The 18,963-nt window shown below is 32.1% G+C and overlaps 1 protein-coding gene across 4 annotated transcripts in view; it reads right to left on the reverse strand.

Annotated features, from left to right (window-relative positions):
- Positions 1-18,963, reverse strand: part of ORC5 (origin recognition complex subunit 5) — an 89,431-nt gene that overhangs the window by 27,744 nt on the left and 42,724 nt on the right. For all 4 annotated transcript variants that reach the window (XR_012132371.1, XM_073238980.1, XM_037001408.2 and 1 more), the window contains 6 exons: positions 17,752-17,800; positions 17,573-17,663; positions 9,795-9,847; positions 8,394-8,506; positions 7,660-7,707; positions 4,514-4,624 (listed from right to left, as the gene is read on the reverse strand). Coding sequence is in view for 3 of the 4 variants with exons in the window: in XM_073238980.1 (XP_073095081.1) it covers positions 4,514-4,624; positions 7,660-7,707; positions 8,394-8,506; positions 9,795-9,847; positions 17,573-17,663; positions 17,752-17,800 (465 nt within the window). In the remaining variant the exon portion in view is untranslated. The remainder of the gene's footprint in view (positions 1-4,513; positions 4,625-7,659; positions 7,708-8,393; positions 8,507-9,794; positions 9,848-17,572; positions 17,664-17,751; positions 17,801-18,963) is intronic.

An 18,963-nucleotide genomic window follows, 5' to 3' on the forward strand; every position in this document is an offset into this window, starting at 1 on the left:
AACTATTTCTTGATACTAATTCACAGTAGTTTCTTATAGTAATATAGTTATATTATTTTAAACTTCTTAATTGAAGAATTACAGTAAACTACCTTCAGAAATTTTTCAAGATACTAACTGATCAAATAAGATCAATGACAATATATGATAGGAAAACAGATGTAATTGAATGTCCTTAATCTTTTAAAGATAACTTTCCTTTTAAAAGTCATTTTAGAAAGTTGAATCAATATTTTAGAAATAAACTCCTAAGCAATTTTATCATCTAGGAAAAGATAAAGCAATATGGCTTAAATTGTTCAAATAAGTTTTACACCTGAGAACAGTATTAAAGTACTGTTCTTTTACTGCTTTCAGCTAACTACAAGACCATGGAGGGAGTGGGCAAGGATGAATAAGAGAAGATACGGAAATATCAAAAGGATGAAATAGATCATTCAAAAATTTCCAAATCACCTTTTTTTTCTTCAGGAAAGAAAAAATAAAATAAGAAAGTACAACCTGGTTTTAATATACTTCTGAAAAAAAGACAATTCAATAGTATTTCTTTTAAAGATGATAAATGGTCTTCAATAACACATATGATCAAATTAAATTTTGAAAGTAAAACCTATGAACTTTTAACATTTCTTGCATAAAAATGGTAGTTTATCCATTCTATTGATGCTGAGGGGAAGAAAGAATGAAAACACCAGAATCAATGCTTTGTCATTCACAAGGTTCAGATATATAATTTAAGGGCCACATTTATTTTATTTGAATGAAAATTTTTAAATGATCCATGATCACGACTGCAAAATTGTACTAACTTGGATAAGGCTAAAATTATGTTAACAGCTTAAGAATAATTTAAAAGCCATATTTCAATTCAATAAATCTGAACATTAATCTAATGCAGGTTAAATGTGCTAATATTCTTTTACTTCTTTGAGACTAAAAAGTTAATGAGAATTTTTATTTAAAATTTAATAAAGAACAAAGAAATTCAGAAGAATACCAGCTAGAGAATACTACTACTACTACTACTACGAATTTAATTATTCTCAATTGTAATTTTATTAACTTTAAAGATTCTTTAAGTTACTATTTTTATAACTATATTACAGAAGATTGTAATTTTATTAACTTTAAAGATTCTTTAAGTTACTATTTTTATAACTATATTACAGAAGATATTTAAATAAATTTAAATGAAATGTGATGGAAATAAACTTTTGCTATAAGAGAATTTTTAACATATATACCACATTTTATCAATTTATCACCTGTAAAAAGTATAAGTAATTATGTAACTGGTATATCAAACTATAAAAACAGCACATTACTATAAAATAAATCCTTAAAACAGTTGCATGTAGAATTAGTGAATAGAAAAATAATAGATTAATCTCATATAATTAATTACATTACAGCCAATAAAAAGTGATTTATTTCCAGATGGAAATACTCAAGCAACACAACTTTTTTTACCAGTCGTATTTATATTTTCATGGAAGTGTATACATGCATATGCAGACACATAAATCATTAGACATCTTCAGGCAATTTTACCTTTATTCAAATAAACCAATATTTTAAATTAACAGCTCTCTTCAAATATCAAGGACAATATTAAAAAAGAAAAGATGTTTTCCTAGTTCATCTTAAAGCTAGAATGCAACAATATTGCCATCTAGTGTTCCTATAGTTAAACACTTCCAATCCAAGCGTGGTCATACTTTTATTTTTCACTTGAAAAATTAAGTGAGCGTAGGTTAAACACATGTCGTCATTCCTATGCACAAGAGCGTAATTTTGATGGATGAATACAAGGAGAAAAACTGAAAAGGTCACTTGGGAATCAATAGGAAGAAAAAAAAACAAGGCATGTGAGAGAATATCCTTCTTCTGGATGTGATTTTTGCCACATTTTGTTCTTAAAGTATGGTACTTGATTTTCTTGGCTACTTTACTGACCAAGCAAAAGTAAAGGTCAACTCTCTGACTGGCTGCATCTATCCCTTTGTACCTGCCTCATACTCTTTGTGTCTTAAATGGGAATCACTGAGATCAAGTCCTAAATGATTTGTCATCAATTGAACATAAATTCACTTAAAGCCATGCAATATTTATCATTTTGATTACTGCTAATTAAAGAGATGAGATAAAAAATACAATATTGTTCTGGGTTGTTAAGGTTGAAAAGAATTTAGCTTCATTAAAAAATAAAGATACATTTTAGGCCACAATGTTTTTAATTATGATATTACAGGCATTGCTGAAAGCATAAAAAGACTGGTAACATTGTTTATCCATAGTGAAAACCTCAGAGCAGCTAATAAATCTCTAAATAAGCAACATCTCATTGGTTCTGATCATCTATCCCTATAAACCTAGTCCTGCAGCCAGGAAAGTCTTCATTCAAGTTTAGAGACTACCAGTGATTTACTGTGTAGCTTTGGACAGATGTCTTAGGGTTTCTGAGCTTCAGTTCCCTCCCTTAGTATGTTACTAGACAAGACTTAATAAAATGCAAAGTGGTCTACCAATGTAAGGCACAATATACGTAAAGTCCCAACAGCAGGTATGCTGTGTCAATACTACCAGCTCCGACGACAAAGGTGCTTACCACTACAATACAACCCATACGCTTTTGACTAATTTGCAAATGGGTCCTGCTTGTTCCTAGTCCCATACCTTTGCTATTATTCCCCCCTTCGTCTGACTAAACTCTATCCATTGGAAATAAGACATCGGCTAATTTTATGAATTATTTTTCCTTTCTTTTTACTTACCACTTTCTCATTCTTGTACAATAAACATACATAACTTATGTAAATTACAAATACTTAAAAAAAAGAAACCTATTCATTCTCCATAGCGCAGCTCCATTTTTCACCTTTTCTGTAAAGTCATCTTTCATTCACATCCTGTCCAACCCAGAAGTCCTCTCTCAGCTGTACACCCAGTAGCACTATCTATAATTCATTTATAGCCTTCCATTATTTAAAGTATATGCTTTATCCCCCCAGAATAAATTATAAGCACTCTGAAAGAAAAAAATATTTACCCTTGTGTCCTCCATAAAGGTAATGCTGAGGTACCTGAGGAGTACAATCACACGTGGTATCAACACTGTACTTTTCTGTTTGGAAGTCCTACCCACCTCACTTCCCCAAGCTTTAATTCTCAAAGACTTACTCGTGTCATATCAGGGATATCACTTCACCTGAGGTTACTGTATTCCTTACAATAAAAAAATAATTAATATCTGCTATCTATTTCATAGCTACCCCAATAACAAAAACAAAAATCATGTATTGAATGTAGAAAGCTACTAATAAAATATATTTTGATTAAAAACTACTTTAAATTTCAGACAAAGCATTTTTTGAAAATGTATGGAAAAAAAATCTTGTAATACAGATTAAAACTGAATTATATTTTTTAAATTATCAGCATTAGGGCTACCAATCTACCTATGTAACTGTTATTTACATAGACTAGTATCTGACTAGACTACCTTTCTTCAAAAACACAATAAATGTGGATAGAATTTTCTATAATGCTGACTTACGCAAAAATTATTTCACTTCAATAATGAGAACATATCTATTTTTAGTTCTCAAAGATTTCTTTAAATGAAGAATTAAAAGTTAACACCACCCACACATTAGATTACAAAATCTAACATTAGGGACCCAATTTATCTGCAGTAAATTAAAATATAAATGCCTATTATTGATGTATTTCTCAATCTAAAAACATGCATAAAACAAAATGTCCACTGCAACTTCTGGGGTGACTTTTGCTTTTCAACACTTGTCACATCATTTGCTTTTTGTGTATCTATTCATACCATGTCCTAAGTGTTGTTTTGCTGAACCATTTAAGAAATCTACTGGGGCCATATTTTTAAGAAATCATTTTTTCTTAAAATGTCAAAAACAGAAAACAAAACCTTAACTACTTTACTTAAAAAGAAAAAGATTTATAATTTTTATGCTACTGCTGCCATCTAGTGAAATTTTGAGAATTTAATCATTCTGGAAAATAAGATTAAAAAAAAAAATGCATACTGTCAACCTGCAAGGTATATAAATATGAGGAATAAAGATAAAATACTTTTTCTTACAAATATATTCTTTAAAATTTTGTTTTCATTAAATTATATTCTATATTGTAATTCACCACTTAATCATGAAGCCACTTTTTATTTAATCAGCAGGATAAGTATGATCATTTAAAAATCCCTTTACACAGTAAAGTAAAAACCCAGTAACATCAAGCCGTTTTGTCATCAAGTTATACCTGTAAATATATACAAATTCAGTGACACTTTCAAAGATTCTATATTTGGAATTTTCAATTACTTACCAAAAATAGTGTTCATTGTATAGTTAAAATAGTAACATATGATGACCAAAAATCTAAATGCCTGGAACTCTATCAACTAAATACAATAAGAATCTAATCTACCTGCACAATTCCATAAAGATAAAAATGGTAGTTAATAACCTATCATCAAGCTTACCTGGGAAAAGATATTTGCTGTTGGAGCAACTCTGCTATCCACAATACTATATAGTATTGCTAATAATCTGTCTAGCGGAAATGGTTTTGGTCCAAGGAGATGATTGCTTGTCTGTAAGAAAAAACAACATGGATTTTCTCCTTATAACATGGCACTAACTTTCTGTACTATAAATTCCCAATAATATATTTATACTATATATAGTTCCCAAAAGATGCTAACAAATCTAGTTTGCAGTCTGTTAAAACTTTACTTAATACAATCATGATTTATCCCTAAACATTTTCTTCACGATTTTCTTAGCATCAACAAAGTCACTTTTTAAAGAAAACACTTTTAGAGGAAAAAACTCACAAGTCCTTCATTCTAGTCCTGAACATGGCTCCTATTTTGCTGTCATAACTACACGTTAAGTGAGTTAGCCAAGTCACTGCTCAAGACAGCACTAGTCAAAAGCAGGGTTCAGGTCCCAACTCCTAGACTAAAACTTACTTTCTCACCATTCCTCTTTTTGCTATCAACTGGAAAATGTACTTATTCAACATTAGTTCTAAAAAGAACAGTTATAGTAAATACTAGCTTAAAAAAGTAATGTTTTATAATTTGTGAATAAACTGTCAGCCTGAAACAATTAAAATTAAAAGTTTTAGAGAATGTAAAAACGTTTTGCTTGTATACAAAGTCATATGGTACAATTACTTGTCATTAGAAAACTGTAGTGCTCAACATCCACCCTATTGAATAATTTTAGTAGCAATAAAAGAATTTAAATACTCTGTATTAGCAATGGCATATAAAATAAGAATCTAAATTTACATGCAGGGGAATAACTACTTCTTTAAAGAGTGACTATAAAGAAAAATACCTACTCAGAATTACAAAATGAAGTATTTACCTCAGCTATTTATATCTAAAAGCTAGTTCAGAAATCATTTTCCAGGTCTTAAATTTTATATGCTTTTCTCATTAAATACTTCAAACATTTAGGAAAGTACAGAGTTTAAGATAATCAACACCAATGTATCTACCTCCCAATTTTATATAACTTTATCACTACAAAATATGTACAAAGAAATAAAACATTAGATCACATTACAGATAGGATGAAGCTCTCTTGGACACCTCTCTCATCCCTTTCCCTCCCTAGAAGGAATCACCATCCAGAATTTGGTGTTTTTAATCACTTTCAGGCAGTTTTTAACACTACTACTATATACATATCCATAAACAATATACAGCATTGTTTGCATGATTTAATCTCACAGAAATAATACACTTTTGGACATATCATTCTACCAAGTTACTTTTTTCCTTCAACATTGTTTTTGAGATTTAACCATGTCAATTCATGTAGCTCTAGTCAATTTTTAAACTATGCTACAGAATTCCATTTTATGACAAATCACTGTCTTAAAAATTCATCACTATAACGCAGCACATAGAAGACAGTAATGGACAATCCTGGACATTTTTCCTTGTGCACAAGTGCGAGGCTAAGTGGAATTGCTAAATTAAAGTACAGGGTGAGACAATGCTGTATGTTTACCAAGTCTCTTCTTGGGCACACAGGAAGAATACATTTCTCAGTCTCTACTGCAGTTAGACGGAGGCCACCTATTTGAGTTCTAGCCAATGGAATATGGATGAAAGTGACATAAGCTACTTCCAGGCCTGGCCTTCCAAACCACTGGCTCCCTTAGTCTTCTTCCCATTGGTGGCAACTCTGGAGGCCACTGTTTCCCCTGACATCACTATAAGATGAAAGAGGGCCCCCAACTCACATTCAATTGTGTTGTAAGCAATATATAAACCTTTGGTATGTTAAGGCACTGAGAGTTCAGGGTTTTAGTTTTTACCACAACACAGCTCAGCCTATCTTGACCAACATAACATTTTACATATTAACTTTGTTAGATATCACCAACCTACAGAATATGCAAGCTCTTATTCCTCTACATTATCACCAACACTAGGAATCATCAGACTTTTTTTGGTCTTGCCCATCTGAGAGAATGAAATAAAATGTTTTTTAAAGTTGCATTTCTCTCATTAGAGAATGAGGTCGATAGTCAGGTCATGTTTGTTAGACATTTAAGTTCCTTTCTGTATCATTTACCCACTTATCTACTGGATTTTTGCCTTTTTCTTATTGTTTTGTATAGTCTTTAAAAATTCTAGATACTAGTGATTTGTCAGTTATATGAACTCAAGAACAGTGGTTCCCATTGTGGTGTGCTTTGGAGTCAGAAAGATTTGGAACTGGATGTTGGTTCTACCACATGAACTATGTAACTTTGGGCAAGTTACTCAATTTCCAATACTGTTTCCTATCTAGAAAACAAGGATATTGATAGTCACCACATTCATTATGTTATTGTGAGAATTAAGTAAGATCACATGCAGAGCTTAACAGTGTTTGGCTCATAGGTGAGGTGCTCAATACTATTATCTTCATGATATACTTTGATGTTTATTTTTTCTTTTCTAGACAAATCCTTCAAAACAGGAAATGCTTTACTCACTTTTTTACCCCCAGCACAGGATTATTAGATAAATGAATAGATGAATGGATAATGAATGAATGAATGGTGTTAGAGGGAAGAAAGAAAAAAATAAATGTTGAGATATCTAAATGGAATTGGTGTCCCTGTTCTCATTAACACTTAGAAGTGACTTGAGGTTAGTAAAAATTACCTAAATCCCTGAAGTGTTGGGAATAATGTGGGAGGCAATTCAACTTGAGAATCACATTGTGAAAGCTGCTGATACTTTTTCTGATTTTCACTTTTTAAATTTTGTGAATTTAAAATTAGAATGTAGGACATAGGAAATTTATCTTCTTCACTGAACTGATTTTGTGTGCTACAAATGCAAACTGGCTTCCCATTTAAAAAGGAAGGCAAAGTCTGTATTAGCAATGGCAAATACAATAAGAATCTGTATTTACATGCATGGGAATAAGCTCACTTGAATGCACCTTCAATCACTGTATTCAACATAATAAAATACTACTATAATGTAATTATGATGTGTATCAATATAACTTCTCATGTCCAAGTGACTAATAATAAGGCATGCTATGTCCACTTCCAACAGTACATTAAATTCCTAAGTTTTTCCCATTAGAGAAATTAAAATATAAATACCTTCTCATGTTTCTTTAGAAAGTTGGTTTTCTTGATTTTCCCATGATGCTGCAATTAAAGAAAATAGTTTCCAAGATTTAAAAAAAAGTATTCTACAAAAACAGAAAACATAATTTGTTTAAAACATGGCACACATGATGCTAATTTATGTATTTTAGGGCTGTTTATTTTCTTTTCCTTAGAACCTAAAATATCACCTTAAAATACCAACGTATTTTAGGGTAATTTCACTTAGATTTTCAACATATACAAGATTACCTGTCCACGATGATAAAAAGGTTTTTAAATGAAAGTGATACTTCATTACAAAAAACTTATATTGATTTATTACAGCTTTATTTCTTTAAAAACAAAAATTACTAAGATAAATGAGCTTTTAATCATCCCTTAAGCAGGATATCAATTCACATAAAAAACACTGATTAAGAGCATTTAGCTGAGCTCTTGGGATTCAACACGGGGGAAAAATAGATATGGTCCTTGCCCTCATGAAACTGAAGACTAGTGGGAGAAAGAAGCAAAAAAAAAAAATTGATTATAAATACATTTAATAATATAGCAAACTGCATATTATTTGTTTCAGAAAGAAAATAATTCTAAAATAGGACTTCTCCAACGTTCTGGATAATGATGTATAGAGTACATGACACTACTTTAAGAGCTTTAGAATAAAGGAGTTAGCACCCTTAAAATTATCCCCATCTCTCATACAAGTGAAAAGATGTAATTATTACCTTAAGGAAGAACCTCTTATCAGTTCTTGCTGGATTGTATGAAGCAAGGTATGCAGCAATTAGAATAAACTTAGAATAATATGGAAGTTCCACATGAGTATGTGCTGAGAGACCTACATGGCAAAAAACTTTTATGAAGGTTTTTAATAAGTTACCATTAGATTTTAAGTATCTCTTATCTTTCCTCACTTATCTTTTGACTTCCAATATGGTATTTTTCAGTCAAAAAGACGTACACCCTGCGTTTAAAGTGACAGAAATAGGTCGGTGGTGGTGGACACTACTGATAAGCTTTGCTTGTTCTATTCTTATTGACTTCTCCAGTTCTGAAGTCTAAATCCTATTGAACCAGACCTTCAAAGCCACACTATACATTAAACCTTCCCTGTCCCAAAATTTAAAAATCTGCTTTTACTATGACTTCCTTTATGTATTTCACTATGGCCCACATTACTTTATACGTTACATTAACAGTTAATTATCCATAAATTATATTTCTTACCAAGCTATACTGTTCTCTGAAGAAGCATCTGATTTTTTTTTTATCTCTACACTGCCTTGCACAAAGGAAATAACTGAATGGATAAATAAAAAACAGAGCTAATCAAGCAGCACTGGTACTTATGGGAAGGGAGGAAGGAATCTGCTATTTATTGGATATCTAATATGTGTCAGACACTGTGCTTTACTTAAGCATTTCTGATTCTTTGCAGTAACTTACAGCTAGATTATTTTTCCCATTTTAAATGAAGACACTGAGTTGGTTCAAGGTCACACCATTAGGGAGTAGCACAGACCAATTATTGCAAATTTTCTAACTTTAGCATCTATTTCTTTCCATTACAACAAAAAACTGAAAATCACTTGTACAGCATCTCAAGTTAGAAACCAAAACAAAATGTCAACCACTTCATTTTACATCATGTCCCCTAACTGCTACCTACTGATTTTTTTAAATAAGAATATTTTAGATACTCATTTTTTTAAGTAAAAATTGTTCTAGCAGAATAAATCCAAAGTAACAGTTTCTTTAAAGAAAGCAAAAAATACAAAGCTTTTAAAACATAACCAGCTGAAATGCATCCCCCAAACTGGGTTAATATAAATTGGATTTTATTCCATACAACTCAAGAAACACACATACTGAGATAAAATTGTCATATACTTGATTGTTTTGATTGTTTTAACTAAAGAATTTAAAGAAATACAAATTGTTTTATTCTCACATGATAAATCCAACATTAGAAAGTAGAAAACTGAGCTTCACTTAGTAAATTGTCTTTTATAACACATTTATAGACTAACCCTACCCTACCTTTAGTATTAACTTTATAGCATCTTGATTATTAGTAATCAGTTAAAGAAGTATCTCTGGCAACTGTCTCAGTATTTCTTTGTTACCTTTCAGCTGTCCTGGATCTGTGTCATCTTTCTGTAGCTTTTCCCACTGTGAACTGAAAGAAAAGAGAAGAGCAATAATTAACTAAAAATACATGAAATCAGTGTACCGTACTTAGAACAGTCCTAGAAAAAATAAAATTTTGATTTAATGATAAAATAGTCAATAATACAAGTATTATATACATGAAGTATACATGTTTGTACATCTACAAAATCAGTGTATACTAGAATATAAATTTTTATATCAATAACCAATGGTAATTAAAAAACATCTTTTTCTGGTGATAATTGTAACACTATCAAAAAGTAGTATCATCTACCATAATAAAACTCCCAATGTTCCAGTTACCATATTAAGATACCATTGTTACACACTATTTCTAAACTCTATAACAATCTCTTAAAATAAGTATTACTAAATCAGAAAACTGAGGCCCATAGGTGAAGCTGCCTAAAAACACCCAATCAGTAGTACAGCTCAGAGCTGAATTTCTGTAGAATGCCTACCAAGTTCATACTATTTACACTACCCCACTCTGACCTTACCTGCAATTAAAACTATTAAAGAGCCTCAAGTATGATTAAGAATATGATATGACAAATCAAATTCATAAGGAAAAACACTATAGTCCAGTACAAAGACTGCCCTGGGAGACAGATGTCTTAGCTATACGATCTTGAATAAATCAACCTTCTCATAAAAAAACAGGGCAGTTTGATGCTGAAACTCTCTTAATACAGCTCTTAAAATACTAATTTAAAAATAAATGCCAGAGTAGAACAATTAACCATCCAAAATAAAATGGTATATGTATTTTATATCTATAAGCAAAGCTGAAAATTCTCAAAATACAAGCATACCTTGTTTACTGTGCTTCACAGATACTGCCATTTTTTTTTTCTAACAAAAGGTCTGTGGCAACCCCACATTGAGCAAGTCTCTATCAGTACCATTTTTCCAACAGCATTTGATTACTTCATTTTGGTAATTCTCACAATACTTTAAACTTTTTATTATTGTATTTCTTATGGTGATCTGTGATCAGTTATCTTCAATGTTTCTACTGTAATTGTTTTGGGGTGCCATGAACTGGGCCCATGTGAAGTGTTGAACTTAAACGTGTGTTATGACTGTTCCTCCATCTCTCTCTGTCTCCTCAGGCCTCCCTATTCCCTGAGGCACAACAATATTCAAATTAGGTCAGTTAACAACCCCACGATGGTCTCTAAGTGTTCAAGTAAAAGGAAGTCACACATCTCTCAATTTAAATCAAACACTAGAAATGATTAAGGTTAGTGAGGAAGGCATGCCAAAACCTGAGAGAGGCCAAAATATAGGCCCCTTGCACGAGTTAGCCAAGCTGAAAATGCAAAGAAAAAGTTATTTAAAGAAATTAAAAGTGCTACTCCAGGGAAGAAGTGGACAGTAAGAAATCAAAACAGCCTTATTACTGATGTGGAGTAAGTTTTAGTGGTCTGGATAGAAGATCAAACCAGCCACAACATTCCTTTAAGCAAAGCCTAATCCAGAGCAAGGCCCTAACTCTTCAATTCTGTGAAGGCTGAGAGAGGTGGGGAAGCTGCAGAAGAAAACCTAAAGGCTGGCAGAAGTTGACTCATGAGTTGAAGGATAAAAACTATCTCAAGAACATAAAAATGGAAGGTGAACCAGCAAGTGCTGATGTAGAAGCTGCAGCAAATTATACAAGTTAATTAAACAAGGTGGCTACATACAGAACAGATTTTCAATGTAGATGAAACAGCCTTCTAGTGGAAGCAGCAGCTATCTAGGACTTTCATAGCTAGAGATGAGAAGTCAATGCCTGGCTTCAAAGCTTCAAAAGACAGACCGATTTTCTTTTAGGGGCTAATGTAGCAGCTGGCTTTAAGTTGAAGCCAATGCTCACTTACCATTCTGAATATCTGAGGGCCCTTAAGAATTATGCTAAATGTGTTCTGTCTGGCTCTATAAATGGGACAACAAAGCCTGGATAACAGCACATCTGTTTACAACATGGTTGTAATTTTTAAGCCCACTGAATACAGTTTAAGCTCACTGTTGAGACCTACTTCTAAGGAAAAAAAGTTCCTTTCAAAATATGATTGTTAAACAATGCACCTGGTCAATCAAGAACTCTTACGGAGATGTACAATGAGATGAATGCTGTTTTCATGTTTCCTAACACAACCATTTTGCAGCCCATATATCTAGGAGTCACTTTGACTTTCAAGTTTTATTATTTAAGAAATACATTTTGTAAGACTATAGCTGCTATAAATAGTGATTCCTCTGATGGATCTGGGCAAAGGAAATTGAAAACCTTCTGGAAAGGATTCACCAATCTAGATGCTATTAGGAATATGTATGATTCATAGGAAGAGGTCAAAATATAAACAGTAGCAGGAATTCGTAGGAAATTGATTCCAGTCTACATGGATGAGTTGGAGGGGTTCAAGACTTCAGTGAAGTACCTACAGGAGTGATGAAAACAGGAAGAGAACTAGAAGTGGAGCCTGAAAATGTGACTGAATTGCTGCAATCTCATAGTAAAAACTTCATGGAGGAGTTGCTTCTCATGGATGAGTAAAGAAAGAAGTTTCTTGAGATAGAATTTATTCCTGGTGAAGATGCTGTGAAGATTGCTGAAATGATGTCAACTAAATGAAGTAAATGAAAGCAACCAAGTTTATGTTGATAAAGTAGTGGCAGAGTTTGAGAACACTAACTCCAATTTTGAAAAAAGTTTTACTGTAGGTAAAATGCTATTGAACAGCATCACATGCTACAGAGAAATTATTCATGAAAGGAAGAGAGTCAAATGATGTGGCAAACTTTGTTGTCTTATTTTAAGAAATTGCTAGTTACCGCACCTTCAGCCTCCAGCACTCTGATCAGTTAGCTTTCAACATCGAGGCAAGATCCTACACTGGTTAAAAGATCACTCGCTGAAAGCTGAGATGATGCTTAATATTTTTAACAATAAAGTATTTTTAAATTAAAGTATATACATTGATTTTTAGACATAATGCTATTGCATACTTAACAGACCACAATAAAACATAAACATACTTTCATACACACTGGCAAATCAAAAATTCATTTGATTTGCTTTGTTGAGAGATTCACTTAATTGCCGTGGTCTGGAACTGAACCTTTAGTTTCAAGCAGGTATGCTTAAAAACAGTAATATGGGAAATTATGATAAGCTACTACTGGCAGCCTAAGCAGAGAGCAGACCTAGTCCAATAAGATGACTTTCAAAATAGATAATTTCCTCCATCTTATACCTGAATAATGATTCTCAGATTATAAGGTATTTTTACATTCATTATTTCTTATGAAAGCAAATAAAAATTTTATCAGTTACAATGTTATTACTACACTTCATGCGTTTAAATTGGTAAAATTTTCTTATACAGCAATTACCTATTTAATATTGTTAAATTCTCAAAGGATAATAAAGGGAAAATTGACCGTCTTTAAAGGAAAGAGAGGAAACTAACACTTACTAATGTTTTGTAAACCCAGCCCTTAACATATCCCATTTAATCCTCATGAATTTATAGATAGCATCATTTTTCTTTTTTTACAAAAGACAAAACTGAGAGTCAGAGAATTTAACTAATTTGACTAAGGCTGCAAATATCCTAAATGTGGAACCAGAGTTTCAACTGAGCTCTGACTAAAAAGTTTGTCCATGTTCTAAATAAATATATATAAACTAGCAAGGTCCAGAGGTGATTCAGAGTCATAATAGTTATATTAATTGATGTTGAATAGGCTAGAATTTTAAGATAAATCAGGGAGCAGGTTGGAGTCTTTTTCATAATTCGTCCAAACTGCTCATTAAAGCTATAAAAACAACATGTATTCCAAACAGCTTGCTGAGTCAGGATCCAGCCATCTAGGACTTTTATTTTCTTCCTTCTGCTTATCTCAATTATTAAATCTCAGGAAATAAGAAATATATGACTATTATTTTCTGACTTAGTAAATTTTATTATATGTGGGTGAATGGGATTCAGGGGGGACTGTGGAAACAAAACGGATGAGTGATTTACTTTGATGTGATTTGAACACTTTCAAATGGACTGGATTATCACCAGGCTTACAATGTCATTTCTCCATTACACTATTGGAAAGTCTCACTAATCCTTCATGAGACATTGCAGGAAAAAATGCATCTATGGGCATTATAAATTTCATGACTATAAAGGTACCTAACTAGTTGGGACAAAAATGAAAACTGCCTTAACTATCAAAAATTTTTATTCAAAAAGGAAAATAAACACATACAGAAATCTAGCAATTTACTCATTAGAAACAAAGGTTTTCAGAATGCCTCAGCAAGGCATCAGATTAGCAATGTTCATTTCTTTGTTCTATACCTTTTATGAAAGAAACATGTTACAGATTATATATTAATTGCAAAAGGAAGATATCTTTGCATATACAAAAATATGTGAAAATTTTTTTTAAAAGATACAAGAGGACAAGCCAAAAATTATATAATTTTAGGGAGGTGAGAGGGCTAAGAAAGGATATGAGACATATACTTAAAAAAAAAGTTTTAGCTTCTAAATTATTGACACCCATCTTTTAACTGTATAATCACTGAGTTTGTTCTACTTTCCTCTCTCCTCTCTTAAAATGTATTAATAACTGTGTTATTCCTACCATGTCTGAACATGTAACATTTACACAATATTTTTCTACCCTTTTCCCATTTTCATTTTTGTTCTGAGCTCAAATTAATTAAATTCAGTGCTTATCATCAATCCTTTTGCCAAAATTTCCCTAGTCATCTCTATTGCACCAACGTTGTCACTAGAAGACTCTTCGGAAATGTTCTGTGAATGTAGTGTTCCCTGAGTTCTTATATGTTTAAAACTATTCCTAGAGACCTGATACTTGATATAAAATCTTTTGCTTTACACTTCCTTTCTCCTTGAGTTTCTTGAAAGTGGTATCCACTCGTCTTTTTTATTACAGATTCACTTTTCCTTTGTAAGTGATTTATCTTTTTTGCCTGGAAACTCAGAGATTTCTTAAAATTTAATTTAATTTTTAAAGCTAAAGTACAAGAAACTCTGCAGTAAACTGAGTGACAGTCCCCTAAAGATGCCCATGCTTGAAGCTCTGGAAACTTTGACTATAACTTAATGTGGCATGAGACTTTGCAGATGTGACTGAATTAAGGATCTTGAGATGGGGAGCTTATTCTGGATAATGTGGGTAGGATCAATCTAATCAGAAGGATTCTTCTAAGAACAAGACAGGTGGTCAGAGAAAAGAGAAAATGATACATTGCTGGTTTTGAAGATGGAGGAAGAAACACAAAGCCAAGGAATGCAGGTAGCCTCTAGATGTTAGAAAAGGCAAAGAAACAGATCCTCCCCAAAAGCCTCCAGACGGAATCCAGCCTTGTGCACCCATATTAGATTTCTGACATCTGTAAATGTAAGATAAGTGTGTATTGTGTTAAACTACTAATTGGTTACAAAGCATAGACTAGGAGAGTCTCAGAATCGACCATTCTGGGTCAAAGGAAAGATGAACCCTTTAACAGGTAAAGCCAGATATTTTACTTTTGGGAAGTTTTTCTTGGTTTATAGTTTGAGATCTTGATTCAAACCCAGTTTTCTATTTGTTCTTTGGGAACTCCAATCATACATATATTCAATCTTCTTTGCCTGTCACATTTATTACATTCTACTTGATTATTTTTATCTATCTGGTTTGGATCTCTTACTTGTTTTAGTCTTCTTCTTGATATCCTTTACTATATTCTGTTGAATCTACTCTCCCTTGGCTATTTTAAAATTTCATTGTCATTATTGAGATGATTACTTTTGCTTGAATTCCGCTCCTAAGTCTGGTCAATTTTTGTTTCACATCCTCCTGCACTTTGTCCATTTATTCTGAGTTGAATTTCTATTTAAAGGTATTTTTCATATCTGAAAATGTTTGTTTAAAATGTAAATCAGGTTGGAGAACTGTGTTAATCTTTCTCTTCTTTATTTTGGGTGGGAAGGAGTAATTTTCATTAGCTGAAGTGCTTTTATTCACATTTTCTGTTTCTCCTTAGAATACCAGTTTATGGCTTTTCTATATTGTTTTGTCTTCATTTTGAAATGCCCAAAGTTCGCCTGGATCAACAAATATGATTCTGTGAATGCAGGAATAAAGGTTTGGGTCAACTTATTAGACTTAATACTAAAATGCTTTCTTCTGTAATAATCAAGTGCAGTTCCTTTAATATATACTGCCATTGTGATGGGGAGGGATTAGCTGATTTTCTGCTTTTGCCATTCTCTTTTTGTTTGATGGTAGTGGGGAATTATTTTTAATTTCCACCCCTTGCTTCTGTCTTCACTACAACCCCCAGATGTCATGTCCTTCCAAATCCCCTCCCTATATCCAGTCAGGAATTGTACTTTCCCAAGACTACTATGCTAAATCTTGTCCTATATATTCTTACAACATTTACTTTGCATTCTCCAGTATCCAGAGCTCTAATCCTTCAGGTCTCTTTTATTCTCAATATTTTCCCACTAAGGGTTGGACTTTCTCTTTCTGGAGATGATTTCAGATGTATTTCACCCCTACTAGTCAACCCTACCCCCTGCCCTCACTGTCATCCCGTTTCCTTGCAGTCTTTGCTTAACTTTTCATTTCAGCATGAGCTCCAGAGATGGCTCTGCTGGCTTTGGTTGTTTATTTCACTATTTACATATAACTTGAAGTGTGTAGTCAACTTTATAGACTTCTATCTGTATGGCAGGCAAGGGTTATGAGTGATTTTATTTGCTCTCATTGTTCTTGTGGAGAGAAGATTTAGCTGGTCATCATTATCTTATGGGGAACTATAAGTCCTTTATTTTTGAAGAGTCATATTAACAAGCATCCAAATTTATCTATCTTTAAAAGGACAGATTAGAGGTTTTTCTATTCTGTGATGTCCAAAAATCCTCTTCAAATGCCTTTTATGACCGGAAAGAGGAATAACAGTACCGTTGCAATGTTTCTACTTATTCAGAACCTATTAAATTTTTACCTGAATTAATAGTTTCATTAGCTAATGAAATTAAAAGCAAATTTAGTAAAGAAAAGTAGTTATAAAATAAAGTATTTATGAGAGAAAAATAACAAAAGTGATTACAAAGTGAGAAAAGCAGATAGCACTGATGTTCTGATTTCCTGTATTACTTTGTAAAATAGGCTTAACCACTTTATAATTCACAATCATTTTCAAATATATTATTTAAATCTTCTAAGGTTTGTTAGGAGGAGGAAGCCAAGGGCTAGAAGTTTTAGGTGACTTGTTAAGACTACAGAGTGAAGAAAATGGCAGAGCTAGAAATAAAAACCCTGTTCTTCCCACTACACTTTGTGCCGCCATGTCTCCACAGAAGTTTCATTACTAGAATATGAAATTTCACATATTCTAGTTTCACATACTAGAATATGAAATTCTACTAATAGACAAATGTAGGTAATGACTTAGTTTATACATTTAATAATCAAATTTTCATTATACCATTCAAATACCTATCATAAATATAAAATCAAAGCTGTAACTGATTTTTAAAAATTGAAAATTGTTAAATATATGCCGTGTTTCAAATTGTGTAAAACACTAGTTAAAAGTTATTTGTCCTTCCCCAAAATAATAAATGATTCAACTTCAAAAGTTTTTCCATGTGAAGGTATACATGTATCCTTTCATAAATATCCCAAGTAAAGATAAAAACACACATACTAAACAGAAAATTACCTTGATATCTCCCTGAGGTAAACAGTCTGCATGGCTTTCTTCAAATGAGGTTCAATATTTCTCCAGAGTTTGCGAGTATCACGTTCACTGGCTACCCCAACGGGGAGAAAATACCAGTAATTTAGATTTTACAGAAATTTTTTCAAAAGAAGTATTAATAACTAAAATAACATAGTTACCTTCTCCTTTTACCACAGGTTCACAATACTTAGGAAAATTAAGTACTGCCTGTAAATAAATGAGGGAAGAGGAGAGAAAAAAATTAACTACCACAATTAGGAATTATTTTTCGAATAAAATTTTTGTTAGAATTCAGGCAATTTTATTTCAATACAACTGCTCAAGCAAAATATTATTATAGTTTATTATTATAATAATAAAACAGCAAATATGAATAATGACAGTAAAGCAACATATAAAATATTCCTTAATTTGCCAAATCCTGCCTTATGTATTAACCTCTGGATATAAAGTAATTTAACAAAGCGTAATTTGTAATTTTTGGTCACTAATTAGGTCACAAAGGACAATAAAACATTCATTACATAACCTGCTATTTGCCATGGTTTGAACGTTCTCACACATAATCTAGTTCTCTACAACTCAAATGAGATTGACAGCACTAGCTGAGACTGTAATTCCAATGTCTTGGCACTATCACAGGCATACTAGATCAGCTCTGAGGATGAGATCCAGGAATCTGTCTTAACAGTCTCCCTAGGAATTCTATGCATGCTAATGTCTGAGAAGCACTAACTAATCATAATTACTTTACAGTTGTCCATGATTCAACACTAATTCTACTGAAAGTTTAAGCAAATTCTTAAAAACATGCTGCTGTCATTTATTCATCTGGTCTCAAGTGTTTCATATTGAATAATGTACAACTATACAGAGAACTTATGGACCAAAACCTTAAAAGTTTTTCCTATTAAATTTCATAAAAAGCAACTGTTTAGAGCAGAAAAATCTTTGAAACTCTGCTAATGTTAAGTAGAGAGAGGCCAAGTTTCTTAACTGTTTCAGATTTTCAGATCTAAGCATTAGTTAATAACACTAAGGTGTCATAATGTTAGTAGTGAGTAGTAAACAACTTGATAAATAAAAGTATACTTTTTTTTGGTTCAAACATTAACATATATCATTGATTATTTACAAAATAGTAAAAAGGCAGTGAGATAATACTAGGAGACAATTTTTCCAGCTTAATAAATTAGTGTTTCCCCCATGTCATCCACAAGAACTTACTGAGTGTATAAAAACTACACGATTATGAGTATTTTAATTGTTCAAACACAATCTCTATATTAAAGTAAATCTATAAAACCTAGTCTTACTAACAAGTAGAATTTTACAAACAGAACCTCTGTCTTAATACAAAAAATTTTTCA

The sequence above is a fragment of the Manis javanica genome, chromosome 6 (genome assembly GCF_040802235.1).
Source record: "Manis javanica isolate MJ-LG chromosome 6, MJ_LKY, whole genome shotgun sequence".
Lineage (NCBI taxonomy): Eukaryota > Metazoa > Chordata > Mammalia > Pholidota > Manidae > Manis > Manis javanica.